Source organism: Syngnathus leptorhynchus, chromosome 1 (genome assembly GCF_054491065.1).
Source record: "Syngnathus leptorhynchus isolate UIUO chromosome 1, UIUO_Slep, whole genome shotgun sequence".
NCBI lineage: Eukaryota > Metazoa > Chordata > Actinopteri > Syngnathiformes > Syngnathidae > Syngnathus > Syngnathus leptorhynchus.
Window position 1 is genome coordinate 8380115 of NC_141195.1, and position 23875 is coordinate 8403989.

Genomic DNA, 23875 nt, shown 5'->3' on the forward strand with positions numbered 1-23875 from the left:
CAAGCTTCAAATTGTATTGGAAAAATTATTTTTAGGAATTTCTGTTGGGATCAATACAATATGTACCATATCCAAAGGTGGGCAATTTTTATGGCCCATGTGTCCTACACAGCCTGTTCAGTTATTCATATGAAAATGCCTGTAATTCCTTGCATTAGTTGAGGTGTTTATCTTCCTTCTAAAAATTGCTTAAAAATCAATGTATATCAAGTGGTTCAGAAAACTGATGGCTTGTGTTCTTTTAGCTCATCAGGATGAATTACAATGATAATTGACAATGAATTATGGATTACTTAAATAAACAGTGCCTGTTTAAAAAAAAAAAAAAAGCTTCTTTTTTGTTTGTGTATTCAAGTGACCTGACCATCTGTCCATTTAACAAATCAAATGTAACCTTTGTGGACAATTGCAACAGTTTGTCATTAAAGTTAAATATATGTTACTATTATGTTATTATTATTGACCACTTTTTAAGCTTTACATGTTCAATTGTTACCTAAAACATTGCCTGTGCAGTTCTTAAGTACTACAGTACTATTTCCCATGAAACAAAAAAGTTTTAAAGGAGAACAATTACAAGTGGTACCTTACGGATCCGTTTCTAAGTATGTGACCAAACTGGTTGCTCTTTCTGTTGTGTAAATGTTGTTATATGTACCCTGCAATGTAGCATTAGTTTCCAGTGTCCCCTTTCTCCTTCTTCCTCATTTTAAACTTCCTTATGAGGGTAAATTTCCCACCCGAATGAATGATGATGGTAAGTGCTGTAGTGTGCCACTGCTTGAATTGTGTTGCACACATGCGCAAACGTGTGTTGCCTGAGGAGAAAGCTGCAAGGTGGGGCAAGAGGCGGGGCCTATATAATCAGGCGGGCCCGACATACCTGCAAGAAGTGGAATCTGAGGTGAAAGTGGGTGGGGAACTGCCACAGACATAATATGATAACAACGGTTGGAGCAGGTCAGTGCTAGAAAAGAACAAAACAAGTCCAGTGGAGTTTGGAAGTGCGCTGGATTTGAAGGCTAACTCCAAGAATGCCGAGTTTAGGAGCAAAGAAGAAGGACAATGTGTCCACAATGGAGAGATTCATTGAGGACTTGCCACAGGTAAGAAAACGCCGATCAGGACAAGAAAGATTGTGTTAAAAGCAGATACTCGTTCAAAGTCTAATATGGCACAACACTGAATGCAGACTCTTATTTACTTTTTAGAAGGATCTGAAACTGTCATTACTTCCTCACTTGTAACTTGTGCAAACACTCTCATGGACAAGCTTACTGTATATCTACAGTAGTGTTTCCTCTTTCAAAGCACTGTGACCTAGCGGTTAGCGTGGCTGCTTCACAGTTCTGAGGTTCATGGTTTGAATCTCACATCGAGTACTTTCTGCTTGGCGATTGCATGCTATCATCATGTGTGGATTTTATTAGAAAGTCATGCCTGTTAGACATATTAGAAGGTAATACGTGATGAAGATGCCAATGAACGTAGCAACAATATTGAAAGTTTCATTTGGAAACAAACAGAAACTGAAATAATAATTTCCTTCTTGATGACAAAAGTCAAAACTTGAAATAAGAGCGTCTGGGTCCTGATTGAGTTGCAATGTGCTGTGTTTTCAGCTGAGCAATGAGATGCAGCTGACCATCATGCACAAAGTGAAGACTGGAGAGTTGTCCATCGACGACGCTCTGGAACTGGCCAGGAAGGACCGGGATCACTTAACCAAACTGCAGAGTTCCCCTGACGAGGTTAGAGAGAACATCCGAATCGTACTGTCTTTGTGCCGACCTAAAGTTATGATGCTATCATACTGTGACAACTTTATTGCTCACAGAAAGATGGTGATGTATTTACAATCATTTTAGTCCATCCATTCATATTCATAGGTGAGCATGGGCTCATACTGAACAAGAATTCTCACTCAGATTTACACACTGAGCTGGAATCATTCAACAAAAATCTGTCTCGCTTAGTAGTCTCATTCATGCAGTGATTTGCATTACAAAACATTTTTATCGCCTTAAAATGTGACACACAGTCATGGGCCAGTGATGATTAATTTGTTTAATTCGCCCAGTCAGACATTTTGTAGCTCATTTTGTACGACAGGAAACAAGTATAAAATCGACTTAGTTACTAAATGGTGATACTATCAGACATTTTGTCATCTATGATTCTGTTCTTGTATGTCTTCAATATTTCTTATGCTGTGGTTTTCAACACAGGAGCTTCCTTCACAGTACAACTTCAGCGTGCACAAGCATGGACGCTACAGATGGAAGAAGCGTGTTCTTCAGGTATCACCTACCTACCTACCTACCTACCTACCTACCTACCTACCTACCTACCTACCTACCTACCTACCTACCTACCTACCTACCTACCTACCTACCTACCTTCCCATCTATCTATCTACGTATCGATGAAAAAATAAATCTGTCTCTCTATGCAGATGGATTTCACCACAAAAATGCTGTGCACGATTGAGAAAGGCATAATCAAGCGCCAACTTCCCTTTGTTATGGTCAAGAGTTGTGATGACGGAGTCGGTTCCAGATTCTCTATTTCATTCAAAGGCCACAATGATTACGAACTGGAGGCTACTTCAGTGGACGATAAGCACAAGGTTGAATTTTGACACTTTATACTACAAACTATATTTGCTCTGACTCCATCAACATCTGTGCTTCTTCTGCTTCAGATAATGCAGCTTGTTAACCAGATCATTTATAGAAACATCTACAGTCATGCTGAGGGGGGCAGTGCAAGGACACAGCAGCAGCCTCAAGGTCCCCAAACCCTCCGGGAAGGTGTCCTTATGCTGCACAGAGGCGGACTGGCATCTTTCCGATGGGTCAAGTACAAACATTCTCTTTTAAGTCCTTTACTTCCCTTCAGCTTTAGATATCACTCAAGTTACAGATTTATCGAAGACTGGACAGACCTACAACTTCTCATGATCTGAAGGTCGTGAGTTGGACCCTAACACAGGGCACACTTTTATTTAGTCCTAACCCTAACCCCGCCCCCGGTTGGAAAACTTGGTTGGAAACCCTAACCCAAATTGGAGACCCTAGTTTCAGAATAATCAAACTGAAGTAACTTTTTCTTTCTGTGAAGTTCAGTTTGATGTAAATGGCCGGTTATTGAATACATTTGACAGTAAATAAGAATTGTAAAACAGCCAGTCCACAGCCTCGTTAGCGCAGCAGGTAGCGCGTCAGTCTCATAATCTGAAGGTCGTGAGTTCAACCCTCACACGGGGCACACTTTTTTATAGTCCAAACTAGCCCTAATCATTACTCGAGCCCTAGTTGGAAACCCTCATCAAAATTGGAAATCCTCGTCGTAGTTGCAAACCATATCCCCGGTTGGAAACCTTAGACACCCGAACCCTACTTTCAGAATACTCAGGCTAAAGTATTTCTCTCTGCGAAACTCAGTTTTATGGGAATGGCCGGTGGTTAAATCAATTTTACATTAAAAAAGATTTGTAAAATACCAAGTGCATGGCCTCGTTAGCACAGACGGTAGCGCGTTAGTCTCATAATGTGAAGGTAGTGAGTTCAATCCTCACACGGGGCAAATTTTTATGTAGTCCATGCTAGCCCTAACTCTGGAAATCCCTTCCCCAGTTGGAAAACCTAGTTTGAAACCCTAGTTCGAAGCGCTGGCCCGAGTTAGACACCTTTGTTGGAAACCCTAGCTCTAATTGGAAACCCTAGCCCTAGTTGGAAACCCTAACCTGAGTTAGAAACCCTAATTGGAAACCCTTGCCCCAGTTGGAAACCCTGGGGGGAGGGGGTCAGCACAACAAAAAGAAATCAGAACCCAAAAAACATTTCTATAGTAATCTAAGGGTTGGGTTCAGATGGAAGTAGAGTGTTTGAGGTCTAACGCACGACATGTCATAATGACCATGAAGGGACTCGAACCCTCAATCTTCTGATCCGAAGTCAGACGCCTTATCCATTAGGCCACACAGTCATATGAAACACTGTCCTAAGTGAAACAGGCCAACGACTCTGCAGCCTTTAGTGGCGAGTGACGTTAGCGATTGTGACAGACGTAAATGGCCTGTAGATTAATCCATTTACAGTAAAAGTGAATTGCAATGCAATTGACATATAGCCTTGTTCGTGCAAGTGGTCATGCATCAGTCTCATAATCTGAAGGTTGTGAGCTCGACCCTCACACGGGGCACCGTTTTCCATAGTCCACAGTAAAATCATTGTCAATTTCGGAAGATAGCTGGTTGCTCAGAATAAAATAAAGTTTTCTTTCCGTGAAGTTGGAAATGGCCGGTGGTTGAATCAATTCTACGGGAAAAAAGAATTTTAAAAAACTAAGTGTACAGCCTCGTTAGCGCAGGAGGCAGCGCGTCAGTCTCATAATCTGGAGGTCGTGAGTTCGACCCTCACACGGGGCATATTTTTATCTAGTCCAAACAAGCCCTAACTCTATCCCTGGTTGGAAACCCTCGTCCTCGTTGGAAACCTTGGCTCCAGTTGGAAACCTGAGTTGGGCTCCCTAACCCTAGTTTCAGAATGCTCAGACAAAAGTAAGTTTTTCTTTCTGTGAAGTTCAATGGAAATGGCCCGTGGTTGAATCAATTTTACAGTAAAAAATACTAGTAAAACTTTAAGTGTACAGCCTCGTTAGCGCAGGAGGTAGCGCGTCAGTCTCATAATCTGAAGGCTGTGAGTTCGACCCTCACACGGGGCACACTTTTATATAGTCCAAACTAGCCCTAATCATAACTCGAGCCTGAGTTGGAAACCCTCATCAGAATTGGAAATCCTCGTCGCAGTTGCAAACCGTATCCCTGGTCGGAAACTGTAGACACCCCAACCCTAGTTTCAGAATGCTCAGGCTAAAGTATTTCTCTCTGTGAAACTCTTGTGGAAATAGCCTGTGGTAAAATCAATTTGACATTAAAAAATATTTGTAAAATAGTAAGTGCATAGCCTCGTTAGCGCAGACGGCAGCGCGTCAGTCTCATAATCTGAAGGTCGTGAGTTCAATCCTCACACGGGGCACATTTTTATATAGTCCATACTAGCCCTAACTCTGGAAATCCCTTCCCCAGTTGGAAAACCTAGTTTGAAACCCTAGTTGGAAGCGCTGGCCCGAGTTATACACCTTTGTTGGAAACCCTAGCTCTAATTGTAAACCCTAGCCCTAGTTGTAAACCTTAACCTGAGTTCGAAACCCTAATTGGAAACCCTTGCCCCAGTTGGAAACCCTATTTTGAAACCCTGCCCCGAGTTAGAAACGCTGGACCTAATGTGCCTTTTTTCTTTTGGTTTTCGTCACTTTAATTCACTGAAAACTGACATTGGGGGAGGGGGGGGAGGGGGTCAGCACAACAAAAAGAAGTCAGAACCCAAAAAACATTTCTACTGTAATCTAAGGATTGGGTTCAGATGGAAGTAAAGTTTTTGAGTTCTATTGCATGACATCTCATAATGACCATGAAGGGACTCAACCCTCAATCTTCTGATCCGAAGTCAGACGCCTTATCCATTAGGCCACACATCCATATGAAAGATTGTAACAAATGAAACAGGCCAACGACTCTGCAGCCTTTAGTGGCAAGTGAAGTTCGCGATTGTGACGGACGTAAATGGCCTGTAGATTAATCCATTTACAGTAAAGTGAATTGCAATGCAATTGACATATAGCCTTGTTCGTACAAGTGGTCATGCATCACTCTCCTAATATGAAGGTTGTGAGCTCGACCCTCACACGGGGCACTGTTTTCCATAGTCCACAGTAAAATCATTGTCAAATATCAGAAGATGGCTGGTTGCTCAGAATAAAATAGTTTTCTTTCCGTGAAGTTGAGTTTGATGGAAATGGCTGGTGGTTGAATTAATTTTACAGTAAAAGATTTGCGTAAAGCCAAATGTTCATAGCCTCTTTAGCGCAGGTGGTAGCGCGTCAGTCTCATAATCTGAAGGTCGTGAGTTCAACCCTCACACATGGCTTACTTTTATATAATCCAAACAAACCCTAACTCTATCCCTGGTTGGAAACCTTAGCCCCAGTTGGAAACCTGAGTTGGTATCTCAAACTCTAGTTGAAAACCCTAGTTTCAGAATGCTCAGACAAAAGTAAGTTTTTCTTTCGATGTTCAATGGATATGGCCGGTGGTTGAATCAATTTTATTGTAAAAAAGAACTGTAAAAGATGTAGTGTACAACCTCGTTAGCGCAGGCGGCAGCGCGTCAGTCTCATAATCTGAAGGTCGTGAGTTCGACCCTCACACGGGGTACTCTTTTATATAGTCCAAATGAGCCCTAACTCTATCCGTGGTTGGAAACCCTCGTCCTCGTTGGCAACCTTGGCCCCGGTTGGAAACCTTAGTTGGAAACCCTAATTTCAGAATGCTCAAACAAAAGTAAATTTTTCTTTCGATGAAGTTTGGTTTAATGGAAATGGCCAGTGGTTGAACCAAGTTAACAGTAAAGCAAAATTGTAAAACAGCAAATGTATTACCTCGATGGCGCAGGAGGAAGTGCGTCAGTCTCATAAATTGACGGTTGTCAACTGACAACTCCCTCACACGGGGCACACTTTTATATAGTCCAAACGAGCCCTAACTATCTCTGGTTGGAAACCCTCGTCCTAGTTGGAAACTCTAGCCCCAGTTGGAAACCCTTGCTGGACACCCTAACTGTAGTAGGAAACCCTAGTTTCAGAATGCTCAGACTAAAGTAATTTTTTATTTCGGTGAAGTTCAGTTTGATTGAAATGGCCAGTGGTTGAATCAATTTTACAGTAAAAAAGATTTGTAAAAGACGGTTGCGCATCAGTCTCATAGTCTGGAGGTCAAGAGTTTGATCCTCACACTGGGCAGACTTTTATATTGTCCAAACTAGCCCTAACTCTGGAAATCCCTTGCCCAGTTGGAAACCCTAGCGCCGGCTCGAGTTAGACACCTTTGTTGGAAACCCGAGCTCTAATTGGAAACCCTTGCCCCAGTTGGAAACCCTATTTTGAAACCCTGCCCCGAGTTGGAAACGCTGGCCCTAGTGTGCAATAGAGAAACCATTTTGTCTTTTGGATTTTGTCACTTTAATGCACTGAAAACTGACATTGGGGGGCGGGGGTCAGCACAACAAAAAGAAATCAGAACCCAAGTAACCTTAGTAATCTAAGGGTTGGGTTCAGATAGAAGTAAAGTTTTTGAGTTCAATTGCATGAAATGTCATAATGACCATGAAGGGACTCGAACCCTTAATCTTCTGATCCGAAGTCAGACGCCTTATCCATTAGGCCACACAGCCATGTGAAAGACTGCACCAAGTGTAACATGACAACGACTCTGCAGCCTTTAGTGGCAAGTGCAGTTCACGATTGTGACGTAAATGGCCTGTAGATTAAGCCATTTATAGTAAAAGAGAATTGCAATGCAATTGACATATAGGCTTGTTCGTGCAAGTGGTCATGCATCAGTCTCATAATCTGAAGGTTGTGAGCTCGACCCTCACACGGGGCACTGTTTTCCATAGTCCACAGTAAAATTATTGTCAATTTCAGAAGAGAGCTGGTTGCTCAGAATAAAATAGTTTTCTTTCCGTGAAGTTGAGTTTGATGGAAATGGCCGGTGGTTGAATCAATTTTACAGTAAAAAAGAATTGTAAAACATGCAGTGTACGGCCTCGTTAGCGCAGGCGGTAGCGCGTCAGTCTCATAATCTGAAGGTCGTGAGTTCGACCCTCACACGGGGCACACTTTTATATAGTGCAAACTAGCCCTAACTCTATCCCTGATTGGAAACCTTCGTCCTTGTTAGAAACTCCAGTTGGAAACCTTTGCTGGACACCCTAACCAGAGTAGGAAACCCTAGTTTGTCATAAGGCTCAAGTCAAGAAATTGTGCAGAAGCGTCTCATGCTCTACCGACAGAGCGAACCGGGCTTCTGTCATTACGAAGTATTTCTTTTTTTCAGTTTCTTTGAATGGGTAATTAGTTTTACCCCTTGTTGGTTTGTTTTACCCTACAGATAATGTGTCGCCGCAATAGCAATTTGACATACCTGTAAATCAGTGTTACTTCTGCTGTTGCCTTTGCGAGGCAAGTTTATATATACGTCATCCTGAATTTACACAATAAAACAGGTGTGTTCGGATCTCCGCAGTGGAGGCTCTGCCGAACTCCTGAGACCAACTCACCGAACCCCTAGGGTTTGATCAAACCAAGGTTAAGAACCATTGTCTTCGACCAACTAAAAACAGGTCTGTGGCGCGGGTGGTATCATGCGACTATTTTACTCTTACTTTCAATGCACAATTTTCCCTGATGGTCCAGTGCTTAGGATGCGGAGCTTTCACCGCCCGTGGCCTGGGTTCGATTCCCGGTCAGGGAACCATATGCAGCCATAGAACGTCAGTGTCTCCACTGTGCCTGTCCCAAGCCCGCGTAAATGCAGAGGGTTGCGTCAGGAAGGCCATCCGGCGTAAAAACTGTGTGAAACACTTCTCATGCGAATCGTCTGGACAAAAATAACAGGCGTTTTGCTGTGGCGACCCCTTCGGGAAAACGCCCAAAGGAGCCACTCCATTCCACTTTCATTTTACAATTTAACTGTATAATAACATATTATCATTTAGCTGTTTGGACATGAACATGGTGCGTTTGTTTTGAGAAAGAATGGGAAGGCCTTCCACATTGAAAAATACTGTTCCCACTGTGAAGCATGATGGTGGGAGTACAATGCCCTGGGGCTGTTTTGTTGCTTCAGGCACAAGAAGAACCTTGAAGCATGTGGTACCGTGTAATGTTGATAGAATAAGAATAACATCTACTACATGACTTGCCATTCTAGTTTAAAGTGGTTTCTTGACAGTTTCCTAACAAGAAAATGACACTTAAAACTGGTCCTTATTAAGGCAACAAATTTGGGCATAGCATCTGTTGGATGAATGGCCAGAATTTAGAGAAACTACGCTACTCCTGTCTATCTATCAATCTTAGAAATCACATGATCTACTCCACTGTCATTCCAGATATGAGGTCCAGCTGCACCCTGGCCAACTAACCCTGGTACCCTTCAGTCGGCGAGCCACCGCCGAGGGCGAACTGATGTCCTCGACACCTGTAAGCATTGTGATCCATCTGTCTGACGGCGACACCAGTGTCCAGAAACGTCGCAGTGCCGATACCTTTACCCTCGTCACTCGTAAAAATGAATACCAGTGAGTGGAAGTCTTCACGTCAACGTGATAAATGTTATAATAATAGAGAAGAAATGCTGATATTGTGAATGCTATTTTTGAGGAAAGTGCCATTCTATCCAGCACCTTCTAACAATATAATCCATCAAAATAGTCCAAAGCATAAGAACATTGTGGCTTACGGTTTTATTACAGCTTCAGACTGCCCCCATCGTGTCAGTCACTTCCCGGTCCTGTGCAAACAGAGCGAGATGCTTGGGTCCATGCCATCAGCAAGTTATGTTCGGACTGGAAAAGAAAGTCCAAGAGTGAGTGCAGCGACAGCCTCCGGCATCTCAGCATAGCAGAAGATGCAGGAGAGGACAATAACAGCTCTGACGTCGAGTCTCCTGGCGAGGATGTTTATGAAGATCCAAATTTGGCTGAGGAACCAAGTCAAAGTTCCTCCTCAGCAGTTCCTGATGTTCCCACACAGATCGCCCCAAATCCTAACCCCTCCCACCCTGGCCCCCCACCCTCTAACACAAACCCTCCAAACCATCTAGAAGAATCCTTAGGGGGAAAAGTTCCTTCCAGCAAGACAATCCCATCAGCCCCACCAGCCCCACCTTTACCCCACTTCAAATTAAACATCAGTCCAAGAAAGAACCGCACCAAGGCTTTCCACTGGGACCTAGTTGGACCTGACAAGGTAGCACATCACCTAACACGTCCATTGTACACCGGTTGATTAATATTTGGGGATTGGTGTGATAGGCTGTGATATTTTAATCATGTATTCTTCTATAATGTGTCAATTTCACCTGCAAACGTGTTGTTTCTTTGCAGATTATGAAATCATTTTGGGGAAAAGGGAACCAGCAAAGACTTGAAGTTGACACAAGGCGTTTGTACATGGAGTTTTCTGTAAAAAGCGTGGGGTCCTTTACAGCACCGGAGCCCAGCAGTACACAACACATCATGCTCAACCAGAAGATTGCACACAACTTCAGTGAGTAACCAAACATAATTAGCATTGTTTTTGTGAGACTGTATATTTTCTTTAATAGTTACAAAAATACACATGTCGCTGATTATCACAAACTAACGCTAACTAACCCCTGAATCCGACACCGCGGCTCTGCTTCGCTTTTTACTTGACGTGCTAGCTGGAATTTGCAAGAGAAAAAAATGATGGACGTGTCAGAAATAATAACAATAATTTCCCACTTAATGGGTGGGTCTTACCAATTTATTAAATGTACGAGCTCACGCAAATAAAAGTTTTTAAAGAAAAAACACAAGTTGAGAGTTGGACCATTTTGAGGCAGATAGCCACTGTTCCACTCTTTGGCCTGCAGGGTGCAGTCTGTCATCAGTGGCTACAGCAGGGCTCCCCAGAAGTGGGCCATATCGTTTTTCCTCTTCAAAAGCTTTTTGATTAACTGATGGCGCGCTGCTTGTATATTTCAAGAGCACAGTTGGGGGAGACCATTTCACAAGCTTCCGTCACCAAGTCCTCCAAGTTGCTCAGGCTCAGGGACCCAGCGGTGAGCGGTGGCCTGCTGAATGGAATCAGGATGAATGTGCAGGCGGGCAACATAATTAGAGTCCACATATTTATGAAATATGGATTCAGAATGTTCTAGATAGCTGCGATTCCCTGTGGGACAGAGACTACCTCAGAAATTGCTCAGCTTGTCGTTTTCAAAGGCCTGAAAATGTTGCAGCTGAGGCCATGTGAACTCAAAATATCGACATGTCATATTTATTTCAATGGTTTGGTGAAGAAAATTATTATTTTGCTTTTGGGGATTTAAAAATACACACGAAGTCTCCCTGGAGTCAAGTTTCATTAATGCAAATATGAGTGGAAAAAACAGTTTTTAATAGGAGTTTTTCCCTCTCCGCCCTTTATGGTCTCTTGGCACCCCTCCCCACACACACAGAGTGCACTATTTGTATGATTTTCAAAAATAAGTCAGCATTGCTGCTGTTTATTTTTCTTATACGTCTCATATCTCATTCCACACCACGTATCAGATGGGATTTTACAAACAGAGTGTGTGTGTGTGTGTGTGCGTGTGTGTGTGTGTGTGTGTGTGTGTGTGTGTGTGTGTGCTCTTGCGCAGTTGTGTATGTGATAGGACTCTATCCTGGGCTGACACAGAGATGTTAATTCAGTGCCCTTTTTTGCTGCCTTTTGGAAGGAGCTGTGTAAAATGTCTTTCATCAGGTCAATAAAAATTAGGACACAGACTTATGGACTCAATTTTGTTTTTTTTTTTTGTTTGAAACTACCACAATAAATTTTTAATATGATTCCACTGGAGAATTTCATCTTAGATATTGGGGTTATTTACATTATATTTAGGTAAATGTTGTAGGAATCACAACAGTTTATATTAATGCCTGCTCCTTTCTGACCAACCAAAATTATTGGGATAAATTAACAATCATCTAAACAACTTTTAAAAACAGAAAATCCTTTGCGGTTAATTACAGCCGCAAGTCTACAATGCATAAGACATCACCAGACATTGCATTTCATTACCTCCAGATTTCATTCATTCATTCATTCATTCATTCATTCATTCATTCATTCATTCATTCATTCATTCATACACTTTGGTGTTTGTCAAAGAGGGAGCTTCTGGTTTTTTCCTTTATGATGGCTTGAATAAAAATAACAATGAAGTATTTACTGAATGAGTCGCGCTTCACATTTCACATTTTTGCTGATGTGAGAAAGCTTTCTCACACCTCCAAAAATGTGATCTCCTTATCCGATAACAACTCTTTAAGCAGTTGATTCTCGCACGCTGCTGCTTTCAAATTTTGTGTAAAAACATAACAAATCGACCTGCTGTTGCAAATGTGTTTCCCTGAGGTGTTAGGAGGAATGAGGCGTAATTAGGCTACAAACTTTTTGTCTTCTTCGGTTGAGTCATTTCAATACAAGACGAGACACAAAAACACAGCCGAGCTCACGCTGTCGCTTTTCTTGTTCTTGCAGACATTTTCCTCAAAAGTTTTGCGGTGCAGCCCGCTGAGCTGAAGGACAAACTGTTCATCATTAACGAGGAGGACGGAGGCCTGTCTGACGAGCACATCACATCTCTGAGAAGGTACGACTTTTTCAGGCCCCAACTTGCTCATTTGTATTCCTTCTTGGCTACCACGAGAGGCGAGTCGATCTTTGTGCCCGAGTCAGCGAGCAGGGGAAGCGGCGCATTTCAACCTTTGGCTTTCAGTGGTCTCCTATTCCAACTTCAAGAGGATATTAATGCTATCACGTGACACTGAGGCTGTGGAACCTAATGAGAGACATGATAAGTTTGATTCAATTTAGTTTACCAAGAATTGTACCGATCAGGTGGAATTTGAGCCATCTGATATTGAGAATAACAACATTTTTGTGGTGGATTTACTATGCAGGGCATGCAATTGCAGATGCTCTCTAAAAAGGGTGCTGAAAACAGAAATGAATATGTGTGTAATTCAAAACTCAGCTTCCAAATTTTACCGTAGGAAAAAAAAATGAAATATTTCAAATTGTCCATTTTCTATACTGCTCAACATTTCAACCAATTTTATAAATAGAAGCGCTCACGCAAGATGAGGAATAAAGATGGCATATCTGCTACGTGCTTAATGTGTGAGGTGAACTCGACGTGACAAAAAGCACGACTGGCATTGTAGTTCCAAGAGTGACCAGTAAGAGGCTGCATGGTGCCACAGGGCATTGAGACAGCTGGAGTTGTTTCTGAAGAAGAAGAACCACACTGAAGTTACAAAGCCTTCTCCTCATCATTCTCACTGTGATGAATCAATCATAGATTTCGTGGATTTGCTGCCATGTGCCTATTTGATTTAGCATCAAATATTGATATATTACATTTGACCATTTTCACAAGGTCCTGCTCACCTTCAGAGTGTTGGTTTATTTCCCGTCTTTTATGAACCAATACAAGCTGTAAAGAAATGAATAATGAAGTTAAAGTGAGACAATTTTATTTAATGATCTCGCATAGCAATATTAATTGAAAGGCAGAGATGCACATCAGTATGTCTGCTCCCGGTGACAAGCGCGTGATTAATTCTTTTCTATTTAACAAACAGGGCAAAGTTTGTAATATACAGCCATAGATGTCAGTCCAACTTTGACAATACCAATTCAACCAGCGCTAAAAGCAACAGCAGACAGATCGAAGAAAGCAGAAAGGAGGAGCAGAAAGGAAAACACAAATGTAGTTATAGGGTAGCTTTGTTCTCTGATGTATATTGTTCAAGTAGAAAAGAAGGCCACGCTGGCCCACGTAGCTCAGAAGGCCCCATTTGAAGCACACTCTTCTGCATGCTCGAGGTTCTCATACTAAAGGGCCAATGGCAAAACCTTTTACCAGAGCAGAGCGGTAATGAAATTTTTATCCTGGGATATTTGTGGAGATGGAAACTATTGACATGACCTCTGGAAGGTCATGGAGAAAGTGGCTTCTTACTTGCAGTTAACTCACTGCATTTGGATGCTGACCTCCCCCTGTAGGGCACCCGCTGATCCAATGTACTGTGGAAGAGAAGGATTTTATTTATTCTATGAAAACATAATATATATTTTAATGTGCCACTGCGTGTGCCTCAGGAATACAATCTTAAAAAGAAGCTCTCCCAACAGGTGCTGCAATATTAATGTCCAGTGGCGCTCCGGAGGCACGAAGCGGCCTCATGAAAAAGTCACCGCGTTTGGTTTGGAGTTCAGAAGCCGAGCAAATGACAGGAAGAGGAAGTTGGACCGCACTCGAGCGAGGTTATAGTCAGCGCAGGCACTAAACGGCTCCGCCCCGACCGGCGAGTAGCATCCGCTCTAAACGTAGATGGGCAGAATGACATAAAAGGGTCAACGTTAGGGGCGTACCTTGAGGCCCAGAAGAAATGGACTGTGAGAGAGTTATTTGCTTTTTGCCTCTATGAAACAAACAAAAAAAAAGATTGATGTAGCAGCTCTCAGCTTTGATTTGATAGAGCACTATTGATCAATTTTTGATTGAGACTATTTGCCGCATCCTTGATACCCCGCTAATTAAGGCAAATGCCGTCGGGGTATTTTCAGCAACGCTCACTTTGAGTCTATTCCAGTAAACCATCGTATTTCATTCATAAATATGACAACGTTGGCCATAAAAAAAAAAATCAGGGTCATTCTGTTTGTCATTCTGTTTGTCATTGTGTCCCTTCTAAGCTGTGTCCAAATCAAATTCATGGATGTTTTTGTTTAGCTGTGGTTAGCATCCACATTTCTGGTGAAACTTTGCAAGATTATGTCTATATATCTGATTTGAAAGATTTGGCAACGTTTGTATCCACGCGCATGGTTTGAAATGTCACAGCTTGTGCATTCGACAGGAATTGAAATGCATCACATCTCTTGATAGGACAAACAACCACATTGGCTCACTTAACTCAAAATCAATGGCACCCGCTCACTAAAAAGCAGCAGAAACGTGTGCCTTCCTTCCCTCTCGCCGAGAAGGATGATACTAATAAAAATGAATAATTAAAAAGGAAAGAAAGTTAAATTGGCGTATCATCCACCGTTTAGCTATTAAGATCCTAGAAATGGATTTAAAAGGTGATGCATTCAACAAAGTCTTGGCAGTGTGAGTATTCAATTAACAGATTCGCATTGCACAACGCTTTCAACTCGACAAGAAAAACCTTGACAAGTCTTTTCTGAGAAGTGGCTGTTCCATTTTGCACTGGGCTGATGATGTGTTTTCAAACCTGACAGGTATGTTCCCACTCTGGAGGATGTGGAGATGTATAAATCCTACAAAGGACCAGTGAGTGAGCTACATATTGTGGACCAGTACATGATGGAGGTAGAGTTTACGTTTCTCGATTGTGACTAACACCTTCAGATTTAACACGCGTGGCCCCATTTCAATGATGTTATTCTCACTCTGCCAAGATGCCTTCTTACAAAATATCCACCCATCTGACCTGTGTGTGTATGTGTGTGCATGCCTGGTCAAAAGAGATAAATAACACAAACATCCCAGAATGGCTTCCAGGATGATAGACCTGAGAGGAATTTCAGATGCAAGACGAGCGCGTTATTGCATGTGCAACACGCTGATTCTTCTGTGCAGGCAAATGTTACCTGTGACAAGCTCCAGGCAGTCCGCCAGAATAAATAAACATCCCCAATTACTGTTTGAGGCAAGCTAACACACATTGTGGAATATCCCACAAAGCTAGCAGATTAAAAAGGAAAGAAAACAAGGTGACATTTTAGGCTAGAGCACGCTTAATTTTGGTTAAACAGCAGGCTCGCGGTGTGAGCAGGAATCATTTCACAATGTTGTTATCTGAACCTGAAATGTTTCCGAGGTTGTCATTTTAAAGGATTCTTTGTGTTTTGCAGATGTGCGACATTCCCTACCTGAGCACACAACTAGACCTGCTACTGACCCTGAGAGAGCTTCCCATCAGCATGAGGGATCTACAACCTGTGAGTGGACTGACCTGCAAAGGTCAAATCCTTGCTGTCATGTGTGCGACATCCCTAAAAGCTCCCATCACGCTAACCACTATTAATGGAGCAAGAGCTCTTTGCCCCATCCTTTGAATGTTCACGCTTTTCCTTTTTATTTGATTTGCAAGCCTTCAAACAAAACACACTATAAGACGACTCTTGATGTGATGGAGAACGAGGAGAAAGGATCTTAATCAAATCAAATTTGTTCTTTGTTCAGAAGATGCTGCCAAGAATTCAAAGAATGCAATTTAACTTCATTGGGAAAACTTCCAATTCTCTATGAAGACAAATGAATGAAGAGAGGTCCAAACAAAATAAGCAAATATAGTTTTTAGTGTTTTTGCTGGCGTGAGGATCAATATTTCATCATTAGCCAGTGTGACTCTCTTACACAGGATCATTGTTTATTGGCTTTAGGGACTGCAGGCTGTGAAGTTATTGAAGTCAGACAGCAACAGCTCCCAGCTCTTCTTCTACTCTATTTTTTTTATTCTTCACAAACTTCTCTTTAATTTCAACTGACAATGAAGACAAACAGTGGCACTGCGTCAAACTCAACTAAAATGAAAAAATCCCAAAACTTTATTTCTACCTGGTTGTAATTTAAGCGAGGTATACATGCCAATTTATACCATCTTAATGTTTACATTAAGTTCCCAGCAGCCATGTTTAAGGCCGCCGTGGCTAAAACAGGTTGGTTGTGGGAAAAGATGGGCGAACCTGACAGACCGTGATTTCCTGGCCAGATCATAAACTGGCACAAAAGTCACAGTGCAGATGAGAAACCTAGGCCATTGTAAAATTAAAATGGTAAATGCAACAAAACCTGACAGTACGTAATAGGGCACAACAAAAGTTGGGGGGGGTCACAAAGTACCAATGCATGGTCTTAATGGTTAATTTTTCATTCTAGTTAATTTCTATTTTGTTCTGACTTTAGTTGTTTAATTTCCACTTTTCTTAAATAGATTTTCATGCCGCTTTGTTAATTTTGTCAGCATTAGTTTTATTCTTTTATTGCTTTGTTTTCATCTGTCCGTCCACCCATCCATTTTCTTTGCCGCTTGTCCCCACGGGGGTCGAGAGCATGCTGGAGCCTATCCCAGCAGTTATCGGGTAGGAGGTGGGAGACATCCTGAACTGGTTGCCAGGCAATCGCAGGGCACACAGAGACCAACAACCACTCACACCTCAGGCGATTTGGAGTGCTCAATCATGAACCATGAATGTTTTGGGGATGTGGAAGGACCCGATGAAAAAAACAGTGCGTCACCATTCCACTGCTTTGTTTTCATTCAGTATGTCACAAAGTATTGTCTAAGTAAGGTGAACTGCAGTTCAAAATGGCTGTCTGATCTTCCACAATACCAAAATAAAATACATTTAAAATGAACCCCAAACATGATTGACAAAAGCACTGGACATTTTCGCTATAGTTTTCATTCGTTTTATAAATGTTGTCACATTTAGAGTGGAGTCCCAATTGCAGGAAAACAGAAAGGCGAGGGTAGTGTGCACTCAAAAAGTAATTAAATTTAAACAGAACAAAAAGGTAAACAACGTAGATGGGTCGTTCGACAAATATAAAATCTATGAAAATCCCCAGAAACTGACTAACTAAGCAAACACTAGGATTTTTTTTTGTGTGGCTAGACTTGAAAAGGACCGAGACAACAAACAAACAAACAAACAAACAAACAAACAAACAAACAAACAAACGAATGAATGAATGAATGAACCAACAAGGACAGAAAGGAAGCAGGAAAAGGAAAACAAAAAAGTTAACAATTTGTGGTGGTGATGGAATGCACTTAGTTTACATCATTACATGATGGCAAAATACTTAAAGAGACTTTAAAAGAACAAAAAAAAAGGTAAAACTCTCCCAAAAGGTGCAAAATGAATGCTGACCCATCGGTCATCTGACCCAGACAGATGTGTGTGTGGCGAATTAGACAACATGAGCATACAGTGCCTTCCCACATCATCCTCTTTTTCTGCTCCAAACAGCTCATTGGAAAAACTGTAGCAGTCCTACTTTCACTTCCGCCTTGTGCTTGTTAAACCAGAGTTGTGTGTTTTTTCCAGAGGGATATTAGCACTTGACACAATTCCATACAAAATAATCATCTCGCCCAACAACACAGGCCTGATTATTCATCTCATTGGGTCAAATGAGGTGGTGTTTAGAATAAAAAAACAACAACTCACTATTGCCCAGAGTTATTTTGACCTTAAAACTTAACATTCAAAACATGTTTGCTGTGTGGGGAAATTAATTCAAGCAAAAATAATAAAGTCAGACATTGTTTGCCTTGCAGCTGATTGGCCAGAAGATTGCAATGTGTGCAGAGCTGCACTCCTGCAGGTCATTCGTTGCCGTGCTGGAGTACCTGCTGGCCATCGGCAATTACCTCAATGAGAACGCCGGAAAGAAAAAGGCCAAGGGATTCCGCCTCTCAACGTTAGCTAAAGTATGACTCCGCTGTTGAGCTGTGGCGCAGCGCTAATAAGACGCCGCTCATTGACATACACAACAGAGCTTTTCTTCATTTTGACTCTCGGCCATCCTGCTGTGGCAGCTTAAGTGCATTCGGGTCTCTCACGCTCACATTTTGACGAATGATCACTTTGTACCTCAAATTCACAAATGAATTTTACACAGTGTAGGCACGGGAATAGCACAGTTTACATAAAGCAATACAAATGTTTTAATAAAGGAATTTGTCGGATTATAGTTTGGTGGAATAGACAGTTGGCAAAAGTACTCATTTTCTCTATTTAGTTAAGTACAGATAGTAAAAATACTCGTCGTATCAACAATATGCAGTAGCATCGCCTAAATATTAGAGCACAGAATAGTATGGAACAAATTAGCTTACTGCATCATTGCAGAAATTAGCATAGCACACAAATAGCAAAACAGCAGAGTTGTAAGTTGTTGAATGTAACCACCTGATGTTTTCTGCCTTGCTAGACATGGTGAGAAAGTGAAAGCCACGTTGGAGAATTAAACATAACTATGTTTCGCTTAAAAGTCTAAATGGCTTTGCAGTCTTGTGGAGTCTTGTGACACAACTGTTCCGAATTTAATTTGAACTTTCTGTCGTGTGTGAGTGTCCCCACCGGGAGTTTTTAAGGGCCCGTGTGCTGGGCCCACACCTAAAATGTCCTCGACCTGTTCTAATGAAGCCGAGGCCTTCCGTTCCCTTCTGAGGCGTGTTCTTATTGGGCTATTAAGGTGACATAGCCGGCGATAGACACTCTTTGAGTGAACGCCTGACTGCAAGAAAAAGGCACTGAAGATTATTTTAAACTCACTGGGCACTTCTTGTAAGATTTGCTGAGACCTGCATTGGACATTCAAAAGTGTTCATTTATATTGTCAGGCTTTTAACTTGTTTTTATCCTAACCTAGACACTACACTCATGATGGGGACAAAGTAAAACCAAGAAAAAAAAGTCACCTTGAAGGAATTAATTCAATCTTTACATCGACAATCTCCTGTCTGGCCTTCACATGTAGAAACACTTAAGAAGAAACACAAAAACACACGAATGTTCAACCTTCGACAAATGTAAAGAGGTTCTCCCATGTCATTGTTTGTCTGCGCTTTCAATCTACAGCTGTCGCAGCTTCGCGGTAGAGAGCGGACGTTCACCTTGCTCCATGCCCTTGTGGAGCAGATTATGTTACACCAGCCGGTATTGGCCAACTTTACTAAGGAGTTGGCGGAATTTGAAGCGGTCCCAGGAGGTATTTACGACCCAATGTTTGATCGAAGATAAAAGAAAATCAAGTTATATGAAACAGATTTTTTTTCTGTGTGTCTTAGCTTCTGTCAAAGGCCTAACTGCTGAAGTAGATGGTGAGTAGATGGCATCTTATGAGTTTGGCCCCAATGGCCTGCAGCATCAAAATTGTGTCTGTGTTCTCTCAGTCCTGAAAAATGAACTGCAAAAAGTCATCCAGTACGGCAAAACCTCCAAGAAGAGAAATGTTGGGGCGCATCATGCACAATTTAGCAAAGACCTGAAGGTAAAATAAAAAATGTACAAGTAATAGATTAGTACGTCAGTTGATTACTGATAAGTTGGTCGGTAATTAGATTCAAAATATATCTGTCGGTACTTATGAAGGTACGTACTGTTTTTCGATTTTGAGTTTGGTAGGTCAAAAATTTGGTGCTGAGTAGGTAAGTAGTTTGAAGGTACACACGTAGGCAGTAGATGGCTCAGTCACGATATGAAAGAAAGGTAGTTTGTTTCCATGTGAGTCACAGGTTAATTAGCAGAGCTCATCCAGCAACCACTACTGTATGAACACAGCATACTAAACAGACTGGAATTTTCTGAAAGAATAATTAGTGATGAGCACAGACTGTCTGATTGAAAAGCCACTTACCTGCACTCTATTGTCTTTATTCCCCAGGTGGCTGTGGAGAGGTACAACACAGATCTTTTGGACTTGATGAGGTCTTGCGAGGAGATGAAAAAGCTCTACTCTGGCATTTTGGTAATCCCGGACTTTATATATCGAAATCTTCTTTTTATTGCTCTTGTGTCCTGTGGTGTCAAGTATTTGAACGTTTTGCCAGTGGAAGCACAGGAAAAAATACAAGTCGAACACCTGGAACTCGTCCCGGGCATCAGGCACATGACAGTACAGAGGTACTTTGACTTGAGCTTATTATGTTTCGTGACCACTCAAATCAGCCTTCCCCATTTAAATGAAAGGAGATCTCATTAATTCGTTCCAGCTGCCACAAAAACAGCTATTTTTTTTGGGTGGGAATATGTTTATAATGAAGAAAGTAGCACTGTACTGTCTTTCATAAATATTTGTCTGTTCATAATGGTCATAAAAATGTCAGAGCCTAGTAAATTCAAAGTCACATAACACCTGCTCTAATAGGCGGCGACTAACTTCGAATCGTCCAGACTTCCTTCAGAGTTGTGCTTCTAATTCAGGGTGCCATGGGAAATTATCCAATTTCAAAAAAATGGTCCAAACATTTTTCATTTGCAACAAATAATACATCTCAATTCATCTATCTCTGTCAGTGACAACTACAGTGCTGACAGAACAATAAAATGCTCCACTATTAGATTGCAAAAGGTACACACATGGTCTGTGTATCCAATTCTGTGACTTTGAATGGTGTGCACTAAGATTTATTTTTCTCCCGTAAAGCAGACCTACTTTGACCCAATGAAGCTTTGGAAATGCTGAATTAGCGTAAGCAGTATGGGATCAACCTTACTTGGTAGAGGTTGTAAAAGATATTTCAGTTCTTTCCTATCTATCATCAGTTATTTTGTGCTAGCACCTTAAATTCATATTAATATTTTGGGGTTAACCAAAGAACAAAGCCAGTATTTTAGAAAAATCCCTCAAATGGCCTCTATCAATCTCCATTGAAAGCCCACACATGCTCACCACTGGCTATGATGGAATGAGCGCTATAGAATCAGCGCTAGGAGAGCAGACAATTGGGTTACCCAAAGCCAAAATTAGATTGCTCTGTTTCGCCACAGCTTGCACTCGAATGTGCGGCGACGAGAGACTGGAGTGAGCGCAGCAAACATTCAGCCTCTGATCTTTTGTCTCGTCCTGTTAAGACCATCCTCCTTAAGTCAAAAATCCTTGTGACAGTATTTAGACAGAAAGTTAGACTCCAGGGCAAGAAGTGTGATGAAAAATATTACTTTTTCTGAAGAATAATTATTGTCGCGCTCTGTTGTTTGTTAGAGTGTTTATTGATTTTACATTTTATTGTGAACTGCCTTAGAATGTTACTGAAAGTATCAGTCGTCAAAATGTGGTATCCAGGCCATTACTGAGGACCTGAACATAACCCCCCTAAGCTCCTTTACCGCCCCATGGAAAGTTAAAAAAAAAAAAATTGCCTCTGACACCAGTTTCTGTGACATACTCATGAATTTACCCAAATGAGCCCAGTCAAAAGCAGGCATGGTCAACAGACGATAAATGAACAAGCTTCTGCTTGCACCGTCAAATTGTGGCAGCACATCATTTCAATGATTCATTCTGACATAAGGGCTGAGAAGACCTGGAAATGTATTTATTTGTTCTCTTGTCTTTCAATCTGGTGTTGCATCGAGTGTAAAGTAGTGCGGAGTAATGTGATGTAGTGCGGAGGAATGTGATGTAGTGCGGAGTAATGCGATGTAACACAAAGCTACTTGCAAGGCCATGGAGATAGATGATGGCAGCTGACTAGTGCAAACCAGCAGAGGATCTACAAAAAGACTCATATGACTTAATAATATTAAGCCTGGTCACAAGAGCAAAGAATACTTAATGATGACCTTGAATAGTTGAGATGTTTTATGTATAAAACATTACGGCTGGTTGTAAAGACGTTTGAGGCAAGGAAATGGAAATGGTGCAGGGAGACATGACATGCTGTAAGCTGGCACTTGTGTTTGCCAGAAATATGTACACATTAACTTACCGCAATGTAGTGACAGAGAGACATTGATGCAAATGGTATTAATCCCATAACCACGAATGCAGACATGTGCTTCATTCACAAATAAATGCAGAGAAATGTTTGTGTTCTGTCAAACTTGCATCGATAAAGATTCGTGATATAAGGCAATAAATGTGTCATGGTGTTTCCTTTTTGTTCAAATGTTAAAAACAAGGAAAACCTCAGAGGCACTCCCAGCAGCATGCAGCACTTTAATTAGGCCACTTAACCCCAATTGACCTTTTGAAAGTTTGGAATTCAATGTTGGTGACCCCGAAGCGTCCAGATGAGTATTAAGTAAGCAATCCATGTTCAAGTCAGTGTTAAAATACACCAGCGGAGCAGGTGGCATGCAGCGGCACTTTATGAGGTCATTAATTTGACCGATGTTAAGAACAAACATACGCCGCCACCCAGGAATCGCCGCACTAATCAGGCTAACCGGCGCTCGCTAATTATAAAGTAATTGTGCTGGTTAAAATTGTGTGTGCGTGTGTCCTTCCAAGCAAGTAACCACATGTGTGTTTTCTCTTGCTACAAGGTGAAGTTTGGAGAGGCGGCTGACCAGGACTCTCAGGAGCTCTTTGGCTTCATCTGTCAATTCATCCACGACTTCAAGAGGGCCCGCGCTGAGGTTATATAGATGGCAACGGAAATTAGAATTCATTCTCTATACATGACAAGACTATCAACCATTTAGTTTCTGTTCCTGTTTTCCAGCATTATTAAATCGAGCTATCAGAAGGTGAAAACTCATTCTGTCAAATAATGGAAATAGAAATCATGTTTTTTCAATTCCACACAGTAAAACCTTGATTAAACATACAAACAATATTTTAATTACCAAGACTGCAATACAAGTGTACGGAGGGATATGAATGCATGTCTTGGCGCCGACAAAAACATTTTCATATTTGTGTTTGTTTGTCCATCTGTTTGTTAGTTCGCGGACGTCTTCCTGGTTCATGCGTGACAATGAGCAGCTGGGCAGTGCCATTATAATTTTGGGGTAATGCCATAGCTACTCAAATGGGGAAAATGAATTCTTGCACCACCCTCTGCAGTTTTGTATTTTTTTCAGGTAATCTTGCTAAATGTTCTATTAATGTCCAGATGACTGAAAACTCAACTAAAATAATACAACTAGTGTTGTGACTACTGTCTGACTTGGTTTAAAAGAAGGAAATAGTTTACTTAAATTCTTGCATAAACTACCACCTCATTCATGTGTTTTGGGTATCAAGTTGTGTCTTTGGTGGCCATTTTGCACTTCAGGAAAGTGGGGCGGTTTTTGGCTGTGTTTAAATGGACTGTATTTGTATTTTGTATTTGAATGAATAAATAATGTGTTTCTGAGATAAACATTTTGTTTTGGAGTGATTTCATTCTTATTCATTTGACTTTGTCTGATTGTGTTCCCCGATATACTGTCCCAGCCATTCATCTACTGTGTGGTGATATTTGCTCCAAGTTCCGAGTATACTAGCTGAGAGAGAATAATAATAATAATAATAATAATAAAAAAAATAATAATAATACAAGCATTTTTGCAGTTGTTTGTTGCATAAAGAACAAAATAGCTGAACGAGACTAAACTGGACAATCGCAAAAAAATTAGTCAGCAATTGACTCGGTGCTACAGCACAACATGTTGATTTACTTTTGTTCTTATTCTA

At 41.4% G+C, this 23875-nt stretch overlaps 1 protein-coding gene and 9 non-coding genes across 11 annotated transcripts; 8 read left to right on the forward strand and 2 right to left on the reverse strand.

Moving 5' to 3' along the window:
* Positions 1-976: 976 nt before the first annotated feature.
* Positions 977-23550, forward strand: LOC147061771 (uncharacterized). 2 transcript variants are annotated; one of them, XM_085927428.1, is made up of 17 exons: positions 977-1106; positions 1623-1751; positions 2229-2300; positions 2456-2629; positions 2705-2862; positions 9018-9206; positions 9381-9876; positions 10014-10176; positions 12181-12292; positions 14953-15043; positions 15589-15675; positions 18024-18176; positions 19330-19459; positions 19539-19571; positions 19644-19741; positions 20135-20218; positions 22741-23550. In XM_085927428.1, the coding sequence occupies exons 1-17, from the start codon at positions 1035-1037 to the stop codon at positions 22840-22842; spliced, it is 2343 nt and encodes a 780-aa protein (XP_085783554.1). In that variant the 5' UTR covers positions 977-1034; the 3' UTR covers positions 22843-23550. The 2 variants fall into 2 exon arrangements, with proteins under 2 accessions (XP_085783554.1, XP_085783564.1); XM_085927438.1 differs by lacking the exon at positions 19644-19741.
* On the forward strand, positions 3198-3270 carry trnam-cau (transfer RNA methionine (anticodon CAU)). The gene has a single exon. It is a non-coding gene; the product is annotated as a tRNA-Met (tRNA).
* trnar-ucg (transfer RNA arginine (anticodon UCG)) lies at positions 3918-3990 on the reverse strand. The gene has a single exon. It is a non-coding gene; the product is annotated as a tRNA-Arg (tRNA).
* Positions 4360-4432, forward strand: trnam-cau (transfer RNA methionine (anticodon CAU)). The gene has a single exon. It is a non-coding gene; the product is annotated as a tRNA-Met (tRNA).
* trnam-cau (transfer RNA methionine (anticodon CAU)) lies at positions 4656-4728 on the forward strand. Its single transcript has one exon. It is a non-coding gene; the product is annotated as a tRNA-Met (tRNA).
* trnam-cau (transfer RNA methionine (anticodon CAU)) lies at positions 4970-5042 on the forward strand. Its single transcript has one exon. It is a non-coding gene; the product is annotated as a tRNA-Met (tRNA).
* On the forward strand, positions 6208-6280 carry trnam-cau (transfer RNA methionine (anticodon CAU)). Its single transcript has one exon. It is a non-coding gene; the product is annotated as a tRNA-Met (tRNA).
* Positions 7223-7295, reverse strand: trnar-ucg (transfer RNA arginine (anticodon UCG)). Its single transcript has one exon. It is a non-coding gene; the product is annotated as a tRNA-Arg (tRNA).
* trnam-cau (transfer RNA methionine (anticodon CAU)) lies at positions 7668-7740 on the forward strand. The gene has a single exon. It is a non-coding gene; the product is annotated as a tRNA-Met (tRNA).
* trnae-uuc (transfer RNA glutamic acid (anticodon UUC)) lies at positions 8305-8377 on the forward strand. The gene has a single exon. It is a non-coding gene; the product is annotated as a tRNA-Glu (tRNA).
* Positions 23551-23875: the final 325 nt, after the last annotated feature.